The sequence below is a fragment of the Rana temporaria genome, chromosome 12, assembly GCF_905171775.1.
Source record: "Rana temporaria chromosome 12, aRanTem1.1, whole genome shotgun sequence".
Taxonomy (NCBI): Eukaryota; Metazoa; Chordata; class Amphibia; order Anura; family Ranidae; genus Rana; species Rana temporaria.
The window spans coordinates 16,748,191-16,760,606 of record NC_053500.1 but is presented as its reverse complement, the minus strand read 5'-3'; the positions used below and the strand labels follow the sequence as shown (position 1 = coordinate 16,760,606).

At 50.3% G+C, this 12,416-nt stretch overlaps 1 protein-coding gene across 1 annotated transcript in view; it reads left to right on the top strand.

Annotated features, from left to right (window-relative positions):
* COL20A1 (collagen type XX alpha 1 chain) overlaps positions 1 to 12,416 on the top strand; it is a 142,950-nt gene that overhangs the window by 82,839 nt on the left and 47,695 nt on the right. Inside the window, exons 23-24 of the mRNA XM_040331623.1 lie at positions 5,468 to 5,577; positions 7,971 to 8,129. Of these exons, the coding sequence (XP_040187557.1) occupies positions 5,468 to 5,577; positions 7,971 to 8,129 (269 nt within the window). The remainder of the gene's footprint in view (positions 1 to 5,467; positions 5,578 to 7,970; positions 8,130 to 12,416) is intronic.

Here is a 12,416-nt window from a genome sequence, read left to right as displayed (position 1 = left end):
CTATGTGGTGGAGAAAAGAATGAAGGTTTGACAAAGAGTAAGGTGGGTAGCAGGAGATCACAAAGCATAGGGGGGGCATCATTTTAGGGTCACCCATGCGTCGCCCCTTTTTCGACAATGTCATTATCGCATTATCGTGGTCAGAGACTGCAGACATAGCACAGTCCCTAGGATAAGTAACGGATAATGGCCGGCAGGCCCTCTTACCAGACCGATCGAAGCTACAGCAGTGATCCCTCCGTCTGGACGATCGCTCCCTCTGGGTTCCCCAGGGGTGACTTTGGGTGATGTAGCATGTCTGTACCCTGGCAGTGACTCAGTCTTTCTCACTCTGGTGGCACTGGGTAGCGTGGCTCTCTCTGGTGGCGCTGGATAGCGTAGATCTCTCTCTGGTGGCGCTGGGTAGCGTGGATCTCTCTCTGGTGGCGCTGGGTAGCGTGTCTCTCTCTCTGGTGGTGCTGGGTAGCGTGGATCTCTCTCTCTGGTGGCGCTGGGTAGCGTGGCTCTCTCTCTGGTGGCGCTGGGTAGCGTGGCTCTCTCTCTGGTGGCGCTGGGTAGCGTGGCTCTCTCTCTGGTGGCGCTGGGTAGCATGGCTTTCTCTGGTGGTGCTGGGTAGCGTGGCTTTCCCTGTTGGCGCAGGGTAGCGTGGCTCTTTCTCTCTGGTGGCGATGGGTAGCGTGGCTCTGGGTAGCATGGCTCTCTCTCTCTCTGGTGGCGCTGGGCAGCGTGGCTCTCTTTCTGGTGGCACTGGGCAGCGTGGCTCTCTTTCTGGTGGCACTGGGCAGTGTGTGTCTCTCTCTCTCTCTCTGGTTTCCGCCCAGCACACGCCTTTTTTTTTGTCCTGTAGCACTCCATCAGTTTTTTTCCAGGCTGCAGTCTCTCAATCTCTCTCTTAGGCCCCGTTCACACCTAGGCGTATATACGCCTGTAGTGTGAACGCCGCTGCCGCCCCGACACGCCAGAGGGATGCTTTAGCATTGCCCTCTATGGAGATGGTTCACATCTCCACGCCGAACGCCTGACGCCTGAAAAAAGGTCCCGGACCTTTTTTTCAGGCGTCTTTCGGCGTTCGGCTAGGAGATTTGAACCATCTCCATAGAGGGGGGTCACAGGCTGCATTCACAATCGCGGTGTTTTGTCGCCGCGAATCGCGGTACAAAACGCCGCTATTTGCCGCCGCAATTCGCGGGACAAAACGCTGCGATTCAGTACGCTATAGTGTGAATGCAGCCTTAACCGAGCTGTAGCCTCCTTCCTGTGGAAAATTGGGCTGCCAATCGTCGGGACTACATGTCCCATGATGCTCTCCTCTCCTAGTCTACTTTGATTGGCCCTCAGTTATGGCCAATGGGGAAGGAACGGAGCAGGCACGAAGCTGGGTGGGGAACCTGGTGAGAGCCGCTGTCTCTTTTCCCTGACAGGAGAAAGGGGGTGGCGAGTGTGAGAAACCTCTGACGGCCACAGCTCGCCTTTCTCCTGACACAGCGCCGCCGAGTTCTGTGCTGGACAAAGCAGGGAAAAGAGCCTGCAGTCACACTGATGGGGGGTTTGACAGCACCTTGATGGTGTCACCCCCGCTGGCTGCCTGCACCCCCATAGCGAAGCCACTGTGCTGAATGTGCAGATCCAATCCCTGATTCCGGGGGGGGGGCACTTGACCCCCCTTGCCCCTACCTGCAGATGCCCATGTCATGGAGGCAAACATCTTGGCTAGTGGGTGTATCTCAGCGACTCTCAGTGAACCTCCGACCTCTGCTGTGTCTGGTGATGTCTCTTCTTGCTGAGCCACCTGGGATGCTGGACAGCTCCCGAGACGATTCTTTGCCTTGATTCTAACCTTGAACCCTTTGCTCCTCCCATGAACTTCCTATTTTAGCCAAGCGTTTGCACTCCCTGTTTGCCAGATTATTGCCAGATTTGCCAGATTATTGTGCTCTACCACTCGTTACCGTCTTTTTTTGGCTTGTTCCTTGACTACGCTTCTACTTGATCCCAACCTGTGACCACTAGTTACCGACATTTGGCTTGTTTACTGACTACGCTTCTGCTTGATTCCTACCTACTATATTTTCTAATGGAACCCAGCTTGCTCACCTCCTGGTGGGGTATCCTGAGAACAAAGAAGAATGATGGCAGTGCACTGAGCACCTTTTTTTGGATTGTTGTTTGTCACGTTCGCTTGATTTTACGAACTTTCAATGAATTCTTTTGATTTTACTTCTGGATGTGCCGCCATTCTTCTTTGTTTTCATTGGATTTCCCTGGCTGCAGACCAGGCAGGCACCGGATCTCTTCAGCAGCTCATCAGATCTCACAAGTGGCTTTGAGCAGTGTGTTCCCAGCTCTTTCTTTCATTGGGGTGATCCTAAGGACCGCGATCTGGTACTAACACGCCGCAAAACCCATCTCTATACAGGAGAACACCAGTTATTCCTTAAACTCTGCACCTCTGGTGAGCCCCTGTCATCTGCTCAGATGACCTGCTACTGCACCAGTGGTGGCTGGTGCTCAAAATTTTTGGGGGGTCGCAAACAAACTGAATAAAAAAAACATCAATTGCCGCCACTGTGCCCATCAAACGCAGCCAGTTTCCCCCCCAAATGCATCCAGTTTCCCCCCCAAATGCATCCAGTTTCCCCCCAAATGCATCCAGTTTCCCCCCAAATGCACCCAGTTTCCCCTCAAATGCAGCCAATTTCCTGTCAAATGCAGCCAGCCCCCCCCCCAAATGCAGCCAGTTCCCCCCCCAAATGCATCCAGTTTCCCCCCTAAATGCAGCCAGTTTCCCCCCTAAATGCAGTCAGTTTCCCCCCCAAATGCAGCCAGTTCCTCCCCCCCAATGCAGCCAGTCCCCCCCCCCAAATGCAGCCAGTCCCCCCCCAATTGCAGCCAGTTCCCCCCCAAATAGAGCCAGTTCCCCCCCAAATGCAGCCAGTTTCCCCCCCAAATGCAGCCAGTTTCCCCCCAAATGCAGCCAGTTTCCCCCCTTAAATGCAGCCAGTTTGCCCCCTCAAAATGCAGCCAGTTTCCCCCCCAAATGCAGCCAGTTTCCCCCCAAATGCAGCCAGTTTCCCCCCTCAAATGCAGCCAGTTTCCCCCCTCAAATGCAGCCAGTTTGCCCCCTCAAAATGCAGCCAGTTTGCCCCCCCAAATGCAGCCAGTTTGCCCCCTCAAATGCAGCCAGTTTGCCCCCTCAAATGCAGCCAGTTTGCCCCCTCAAATGCAGCCAGTTTGCCCCCCTCAAATGCAGCCAGTTTGCCCCCCTCAAATGCAGCCAGTTTCCCCCACAAATGCATCCAGTTTCCCCCACAAATGCATCCAGTTTCCCCCACAAATGCATCCAGTTTCCCCCACAAATGCATCCAGTTTCCCCCACAAATGCATCCAGTTTCCCCCACAAATGCATCCAGTTCCCCCCCCCAAATGCATCCAGTTTCCCCCCAAATGCAACCAGTTTTCCCCCAGCCCGGCCCTTACCATCCCCGGGTCAGCGCCATCCTTCTCCATGCTCCCTCCGCTCCCTCGATGTCTTCTCCCGTCATCGATGTCCCTTCAGCCAATCAGGTGACTGGTAACCAGACACCCGGTAGAGCCTTATTGGCGGGTCAGTGTTAGGGAAGCGATTCCCTAACACAGCATTGTTTAAACAGAGAATGCACAGCTGTGCGCCCTCTGTTTAACCATTTGGAAGCCGATTAGAGCCCACATGCTTTACTCAGGAAGCCTATTAGTGCCTCTGGCTCTAATCAGGCACTTCCAAAACACGCCCACCGCTGTTATTCAGATGGCCGGCGCTCAACAGGGGGCCGGACACCTGAATAGTGGGCGGCAGCGGCGACAGTACATAGATTCATGCAATGCATGAATATAGCTATTGTTGAGTGAAGGGTGCGAAGAGAGGGGGGCGGCGCTCCTGCGCCCACTATGGATGCACCGCCACTGTACTGCACTAATCCAGCAGGTCGGTGGGAGCCTCTCTACTGCTATTGCTACTGGCCTCCAAGCCTGACCCCTGACTGTGACACCAAGACATGGCTGTAATTAACATCTTAGAAGGGGTGAGGCGCTGGATAAGGATCCTCATTCAATGGTAGTTAAGGGGTAGATTCACAAAGGGCGTCCTAACTTTGCGGCGGCGTAGCGTATCGTGTTTACACTACGCCGCCGTAAGTTAGCGAGGCAAGTACTTGCCTGCTAAGTTACGGCGGCGTAGCCTAAAGCGGGCGGGCGTAAGGGCGCCCAATTCAAAATAGGCTGAGGGGGCGTGTTTAATGGTAATTTGGTTTGACCTGACGTGATCGACGTTTTTTTGGAACTGCGCATGCGCCGTCCGCCTACATATCCCAGTGTGCATTGCGGCAACGTACGCCGCACGGGCCTATTGGTTTCGACGTGGACGTAAATGACGTAAATCCCTATTCACGGACGACTTACGCAAACGACGTAAAATTTTCGAATTTCGACGCGGGAACGGCGGCCATACTTAACATTACTATTCCAGCTATTTGATGGAATATCTTTAGGCCTGATAATGCTTTACGTAAACGGCGTATCTGTACTGCGTCGGCCGGGCGTACGTTCGTGAATAGGCGTATCTAGTGATTTATATATTCTACGCTGACCGCAGTGGAAGCGCCACCTAGCGGCCAGCCTAAATATTGCACCCTAAGATAGGACGGCGCAAGCCGTCGTATCTTAGATAGGTTTAAGTGTATCTCTGTTTGAGAATACACTTAAACTTAGGTCGGCGCAGATTCCGAGTTAGGTCGGCGTATCTACTGATACGCCGGCCTAACTCTTACTGAATCTAGCCCTAAGTCTTTAGTGAAGCCAAATGCCTTGGCTTCAATGGTTCTCCGCAGAGTGGGGGCACCTTAAAAATGGGGTTCACCCAAATTGGATCATTTCTTCTCATGAACTAAGCAGTTGGAAGCATAGGGACAAAATGTAAGGTCCACCACTGTTTTGGTGCCTTTAAAAATATGATGGGTTTATGCTAGGCAGCCATTTAATTAAGCAATAATTCTTCATGGAGGTTTTCATTTGATAAAAGGATTAGAAAAAGGCATGCGTCTATCCTATTTATTTTCCCCCCCAAGTCTTAATATTGTAATCTTATGAACAGATCTGTGTGCTTATCTCAGACTCGTTGGTCTTTAATTACAGTAGATTGGATCTTGTGTCCCGTTTTTAAGTACTGGTTCCGTATCTGCGATCCCTCAGGCTTGACATAGAATTATTTCAGGAAGTAAACTTAACTCCCTCAGTGCACCTGGGTGAAGGTCAGTCACACTGGTAGGAGTCAGGAGCTTAATTAGTGTTGAATACTCCCATTACCTACCCCATATCCTCAGCTTGTGCTTCTGTTTATATAAAGATAAATCATCTTTTCCCTAACCTTCCCTTTCCCTAAGTTATATTTTTTCTATAACATAAAATCTCATTCTTTTCTCTTTCTCCATCATAGCCAATCATCAGTCTTTGACTTATTTCAACCCTGACTACGAGGGAAACTTGCAGGAGGTGACCTTCGATGAAGAAGAAGTGAAGAAGATTTTCTATGGCAGCTTCCACAAGGTGCTTAACGTCTTATCCCACCTCCCAGTTTAAAGTGTCAGGACCTTTGTCGGAACCTGCAACCTCTGCTGTGCCTGGTAGTATCTCTTCTTTCTGAGCCACTTAGGATACTGGACAGCTCCCTGAACAATTCCTTGAACGATCCTGTTTCCATGTTTCAGTAAACACAGGAACAATCAAACTCTCCACCCACACATCACACCCTGAGGGGGCTTCAATACACCTTCAGATGGGCTAATTGCTAAACATTCCAGACATTTCGGCGCCGGTCTATAATTAACATGACCTAATCACTCCACCTGAGAAGTCACATTCCTTCATTACATAGTTACATAGTTAGTCAGGTTGAAAAAAGACACAAGTCCATCCAGTTCAACCACAAAAAACAAAATAAAAACACACAGTAAAATCCTATACACCCAACTCCATACCCACAGTTGATCCAGAGGAAGGCAAAAAACCCCAGCGGAGCATGATCCAATTTGCTACAGCAGGGGAAAAAATTCCTTCCTGATCCCCCGAGAGGCAATCGGATTTACCCTGGATCAACTATACCTACAAATCTTAGTACTCAGTTATATTCTGTACATTTAGGAAAGAATCCAGACCTTTCTTAAAGCAATCTACTGAGCTGGCCAGAACCACCTCTGGAGGGAGTCTGTTCCACATTTTCACAGCTCTTACTGTGAAAAAACCTTTCCGTATTTGGAGGTGAAATCTCTTTTCCTCTTAACAGAATTCAAACAAAACACCATCACACAGTGATTTCCCCTCAATCCACATCTTTAGACAGATGTTCTGTCTCCGCATACAGCTTGACAAGTTCCATTCCACACACAAAACAGTATTTCGCATACATAATGAGAGATCCTGGACCAGACTCAATTAGCATGTCAACAGTCTACACAGAGAAATTAGTCACTATTGACTGGTTGGGTCAAAATTAAACAACAACAACCAACAAGATCCTGCAATATGAACTATCAGTAATGTCCCCTGTCTTGTAAATTCTAATTAATATTTCTCAGTCACCCTATGGCCCTATTGGACATAAGGTGACCCTAGACATAAGACTCCTTGGTGACCTCGGCACAGGAGTACCCCTCATCCTTCCAAAGTTTCTGTTTGTCACGGGTCATTCCGTTACAATCTCGATCTTGTCTCTCCTGCTTTTCCGTCCTTATCTTTGCTACCACTTATTAACGACTTTTGGCTTGTTCCACGACTACTCTGTTGCTTTATCCCAATCTGCAATGACATGTTACTGACTTTTGGCTTGTTTACTGACTACGCTCCTGCTTGATCCCTACCTACTGTATCTGTCATGGGAACCCGGCTTACTCACCTCCTGGTGGGGCAATCCTGAGGACCACGACCTGGCACTAACATACAGCAAAACCCATCTCTACTATCAGGAACTCTGGAGAATACCGGTTAGTGCTTAGACTCCCCACACCTCATGTGAGCCCACGTAGGGTGACCACATTTCCGAACTGCCATTCAGGGACACCCCCCTCCTTTTACAAAAATTTGCCAATTTTAACAGTTTTCAGGAGCAGTGATTCTAATTATTCTTGAAGTGCAACAATAAAAATGAACAATTCCTCTAAATATCGTGCCTAGGGGGTCCCCTTAGTCTGCCTGTAAAGTTGGGAATGAGTACCATGTATAGAACATGCTGCAGCAAAAATGAAATTTCTAAAGAAAACAAAAAAAGAGTCAAATCACATTTAAATTGACTCACGGTTGCAATTGCTGGCATCCGGTTATTGAAAAAAAGAAAAAGCAAAAAAAAAATAGTTCCCCTCCCCCCCAGTCCATACCAGCACCCACGGGCTCTACCCCCACCCCAAAACATCACGTCCCCATCTTACCCAGGCTGGTGGTTGTGGTGGCATGCAGGCTGAGAAGTTATCAGAATCTGGAAGCCCCCAAAGGACCCAAAGGGTCTGGAATGGACTAGGGGGAGGGGGAGTGATTTTTTTTTTTACATTTTTTTTTTACTGGCAGCTTTATTTTTTATTTAGCTGTCAGCGGGAAAGCCCATTGACAGCTGAAGACTCATCAGTTGTCAGGGACGCCGGCTTCCCAGCCCCGCTCTCTCATCAGGTGGCTGTGTCAGTTTCATTCCGGGAAACTGTATTGTCCTGGATTGAAGGTGCCCGGGACAGAACTGCAAAATGCGGGACTGTCCCGGGCAATCCGGGACACGTGGTCACCCTAAGCCCACCTCATCTGCCAGGGTGATCTGCTCATGTATTTACCTTGCTGGTTGGTGGGTGCCTCTCTACTGCTATATCTACTGGTCTTTGAGCCTAACCCACCCAAAAAGTTTTAACTGCTTTGTTTGCTGGATATATTGATGTGTCCAATTTCTTTTTTTCTTCATCCAGTTGCAAGTGGCAGTTTCTAAAACAAACGTTCGACTCTATGTGGACTGTCAGCTGGTAACGGAAAAGGTGATAAAGCCTATGGGAAAGGTGACCACATTAGGATTTGAGATGTTGGGGAAACTGACCAGAACCAGGGGCCCGAGGAGCGGTTCCTCAGCGGTAGGTAGTAAGAACAGGTCTGTGTCTAGTTTTGTTTGTTTGCTATTTCATCTGTGGCTCCTTTTGGGTCACTGTGACTGTGGCCCCCCGGAGCTCTGTGTCTACAGAGTCCCATACACATATAATATCATGCTTCACAGCCTTCAAAAATTTGGCAAGAGGTGACCATCCTATATCCAGAGTAGGTCATATTCATTTAAAACAGATCTGCCCATCCCCTGTAATAATGTGTAATTACACTGTAACGGTCAGGGGTTAACGCCGTTACAATATTCCATTCCACCAACCCAAGACAGCTTCCGACACTCCACAATCCAGCAGACAGGACCCATTGGATTTCCCCCAGAAACGAGACACACACAGCTCTGTCTCTGGTTCCAAACGGATAGACCTTTTAATGGTAAAACTCAGGGGGGTAGATTCAGGTAGGGGCGCGCAATGATACTGCGGCGCAGCGTATCGGATTTACGCTACGCCGCCGTAACTTACAGGAGCAAGTGCTGTATTCACAAAGCACTTGCTCCGTAAGTTGCGGCGGTGTAGCGTAAATGGGGCCGGCGTAAGCGCGCGTAATTCAATTGTGGTAGGGGGGGCTGTTTTTTCTTTCTCGTACATCACGGGACACAGAGCGGCATATTCATTACTAGTGGGTTATATGGAGTACCTTCAGGTGATGGACACTGGCAATCTCAAACAGGAAGTGCCCCTCCCTATATAACCCCCTCCCATAGGAGGAGTACCTCAGTTTTTTCGCCAGTGTCTTAGGTGTTGGTGCACGTTGAGGCTGTGCCTGTAGTAGTCCTTGGGACCAGGGCCAGCTGACCGGATCCGTCCAAGGTGCTTCATAGCCAAAGTGGACGGTACCCGGGCCCCAATTCGTGGATGGGGTTTTGCCTATAATGCCTCTCCTTGGAGGGCTGGACCCTGGGTTCCAGGTCTGGTTTCTAACCTAGAGAATACCTGTTGCCAGTGGTGCTGTATAGGTCCAGGTTGTGGTGTTCTTTTAAGACCCCAGTCCCTGAAGGTCTATGACCATACCCACGGTGAAGGGTGAAGATTGGGCCTCTTGCAGAGCAATACCCTGCGGCGTGGAAAGGTAAGCAGGGGGCCTACGGAACTTGGTTTGTCAGTAGGCTTCCTACAGGGGATTCTTGGGCAGCCTATTTATGCCTCTGTGCATGGGCAAAGGAGAACCACAAAGTTTTCAAACGGGATGGCTCAAAACACCCAGGTATAGTTCCCCTGGCTGGGCTAGTAGGCTGCTGCTGCTTCTGTCACAAGGAGGGCCTTTTTTTGGGCAGGGTGTTCCACAGAGAAGGAACCATACCATTAGGGAGACAGTTTAAAGCTTCCCTTTTACCTGTGTCTGCTGCTCCAGCGTCTAGGGTCCTGGTGTCTCCTCTCCACATGGCTTCCTGCTTCCCCTAGCGGCGTTTGACGCGTGCGCGTGTGCGCGCTTTTACTTATCTGTGCGCGTGCTTGCGCGCGGCGACGCCGCGGGGAGGGGGCGGTTGACGCCGGACGGCTCCTCCCCCCTGCACACAGGGAGGATAAATCCTGGAGGGCTGTTCAGTCTGTAAAGGCTGTGAGGGGACACGGAGCAGCGATGCTGGCTACAGCATAGGAAGGTTTGACAGAGCTTTCTGGCACAGTGACACCCGGTGGCAGTTGTGGGAAGTACACCTTACTAAGGAGCCTCTGGCTTAAAAGTTTGCATTCAAGCCTGTGTACTAAGCAGCGCCTTTGAACACTTAGGGTGCTCACCTAGCCCAGCATTAGGGGGTCAATACCAGACAAAAAAAAAAAAAAAGTTTTTTTCTGGTTGAAGCCCTTGGGGCTCAGTATTGATTTTCCCTTTTTATAGGTTATGGGAGGTTTGGAGTCCCTCTAACATTACCCTATCCTATTGTTTCACATTTATTTGATTATATGTGTATTTTCTCCAGCTATTACAGTCAGTTGTATACTAGCGGAGTGCCTCAGAATTTGTATATTATGGCTCCTAAGGGTGCAGGTAGCGCTAAGAACGCTAAAACGGTTAAACCAAAAGGTTCTCCATCGGGCTCTGAGGATATCCAAAATCTAGTGGCCCCTACTACTCCGGAATGCCCGGAAGTTGTTGTCCTAGGTGAGCCATCAGGGTTGCTAGGTGCTATGGCTGGCCCTACTCAACCAGCTCCTTCCTATGTAACGGAAGAGATGTTAGCCTCCACCTTGGGTGGATTGGAAAGGAGGATGGCCGCTCTAATTACGGCATCTTTGGCAGGGAAGAAGCGGGTTAGATCCCCGTCTCCCAGGTCTGAGTCTCTGGAGGAGGATATCCTCTCCGACTGACGAATTGGAGGATCAGGGAGACCAGACAGAGGGAGGTCAGGATCACCTTGACCATTTAGGTTCTGAGGATTCTACAATAGAGGAACCTTTTTCAGCTTCTCACGCAGAAAGACTGTGGGTTCAGTCCCTAACGGATATGGTGCGGTTGGCTTTTAAGATACCTGTGCCTCAGCCTCTGGCCTCCGCGGTATCCTCATTGGGCTCCCTGAAAGCGCCCCAAGCCAATTTGGTATTCCCGGTACATCCTTTGTTAAAGGACCTGATTTTTCAGGACTGGGCTAAGCCAGACAGGTAACCCTTAGAGGAAGAGTTTTCAAAGAGATGGGCTGTCCCTACTGTGGACGCAGCCATCTCATGTGTGAACAGATCTTTAACTTGTCCTGTAGAAAACTTGCAGGTGTTTAGGGATCCGGTTGATAAACGCTTGGAAACATTACTTAAGGCCTCCTTTACTTCAGCAGGGGCGATAGTTCAGCCCGCTGTGGCTGCTATTGGAGTGGCCCAAGCATTATCAGATAAGACTAAGCAAATGCTTAAACTTATCCCTGCCCAGCAGGCAGAGGAATTTTGGATATACCCAGGGCAATACGCTTTACGGTGGATGCGATCAAGGTCTCCATCCAGCAGGCGTCACGTTTATCCTTATTTCTAATCCATATGAGAAGGCTCTTATGGTTGAAGAATTGGGAGGCTGAGCCCCCGTGCAAAAAACTCCTGGTAGGGTTCCCTTCCATGGAGGACGTCTCTTCGGAGAAGACTTGGATAGATATATTCAGACTATATCAAGCGGCAAAATCACTCTCTTGCCAGTCAAGAAGAAGGCCCGAGGGCCCGCATTTAGGCGCCAGCCCTCCCCGGGGCAGGGGCCCTCTAATACCAAACAGTATCGACGGCCTCCTGCAAGATCAGGCATTAACAATAAGCCGCAGGGCCAAGCCACTGGGGGCAAGAAGCAGTGGTACCGCAAGCCTGCGAAGCCAGCCCCTAAGTCGGCCCTATGAAGGGGCGCCCCCACCCACGATGGTGGGGGGAAGGCTGCGTCTCTTTGCAGAGGTTTGGGAGGCCACCATTCCCGACTGCTGGGTACGGTCTTCCGTGACCACGGGCTACAAGCTAGAATTTCTAAAATTCCCTCCTCCTCATTACCAGGAGTCAAGAGTACCAGGCGACCCTGTGAAAGGAGCCGCATTGATGGCGGCATTGAATCATCTGCTATGCCAGAAGGTGATAGTAGAAGTACCAGTCCGGGAACAGGGATTGGGGTTCTACTCCAACCTGTTTATCATCCCAAAGCCCAACGGCGATGTCAGGCCAATTTTGGACTTAAAGGGAGTAAATGCGTATCTAAAGGTCCGCTCATTCCGGATGGAAACTATTCGGTCAGCTGTCGCCGTGCTCCAGAAGGACGACTTCAGGGCGTCCATGGACATAAAGGATGCTTACCTTCATGTGCCAATTTTTCAGCCACATCAAGTATTTCTATGCTTCTCGGTGGCTCAGCATCATTTCCAATTTGTGGCGCCCCCCTTCGGGTTGGCTACGGCCCCCCGGGTATTCACGAAGGTCCTAGCCCCAATCGTAGCCAATCTAAGGATCCAGGGGGTCACGGTCCTGGCTTACCTGGACGACCTCTTGGTCGTAGACCATTCGTCTCCTGGCCTGGAAAGAGCAGTGGCCCTCACGGTTCAGTACCTCGAGAGGTTCGGCTGGGTCCTAAATCGAGACAAGTCAGCATTCCTGCCCACAAGGCAGCTGGATTGTCTCGGCATGAGATTGGATACAGAACAACAGAGAGTGTTTCTACCCCTATTAAAGGCCATCAAAGAGCTAATACAAATGGTTCTAAGCAAGAGAAGGCCAACTGTTCGCCTATGTATGCGGCTACTAGGCAAGATGGTGGCCACATTCGAGGCGGTTCCGTACGCTCAGAGCCACACTCGCATCCTGCAGGCA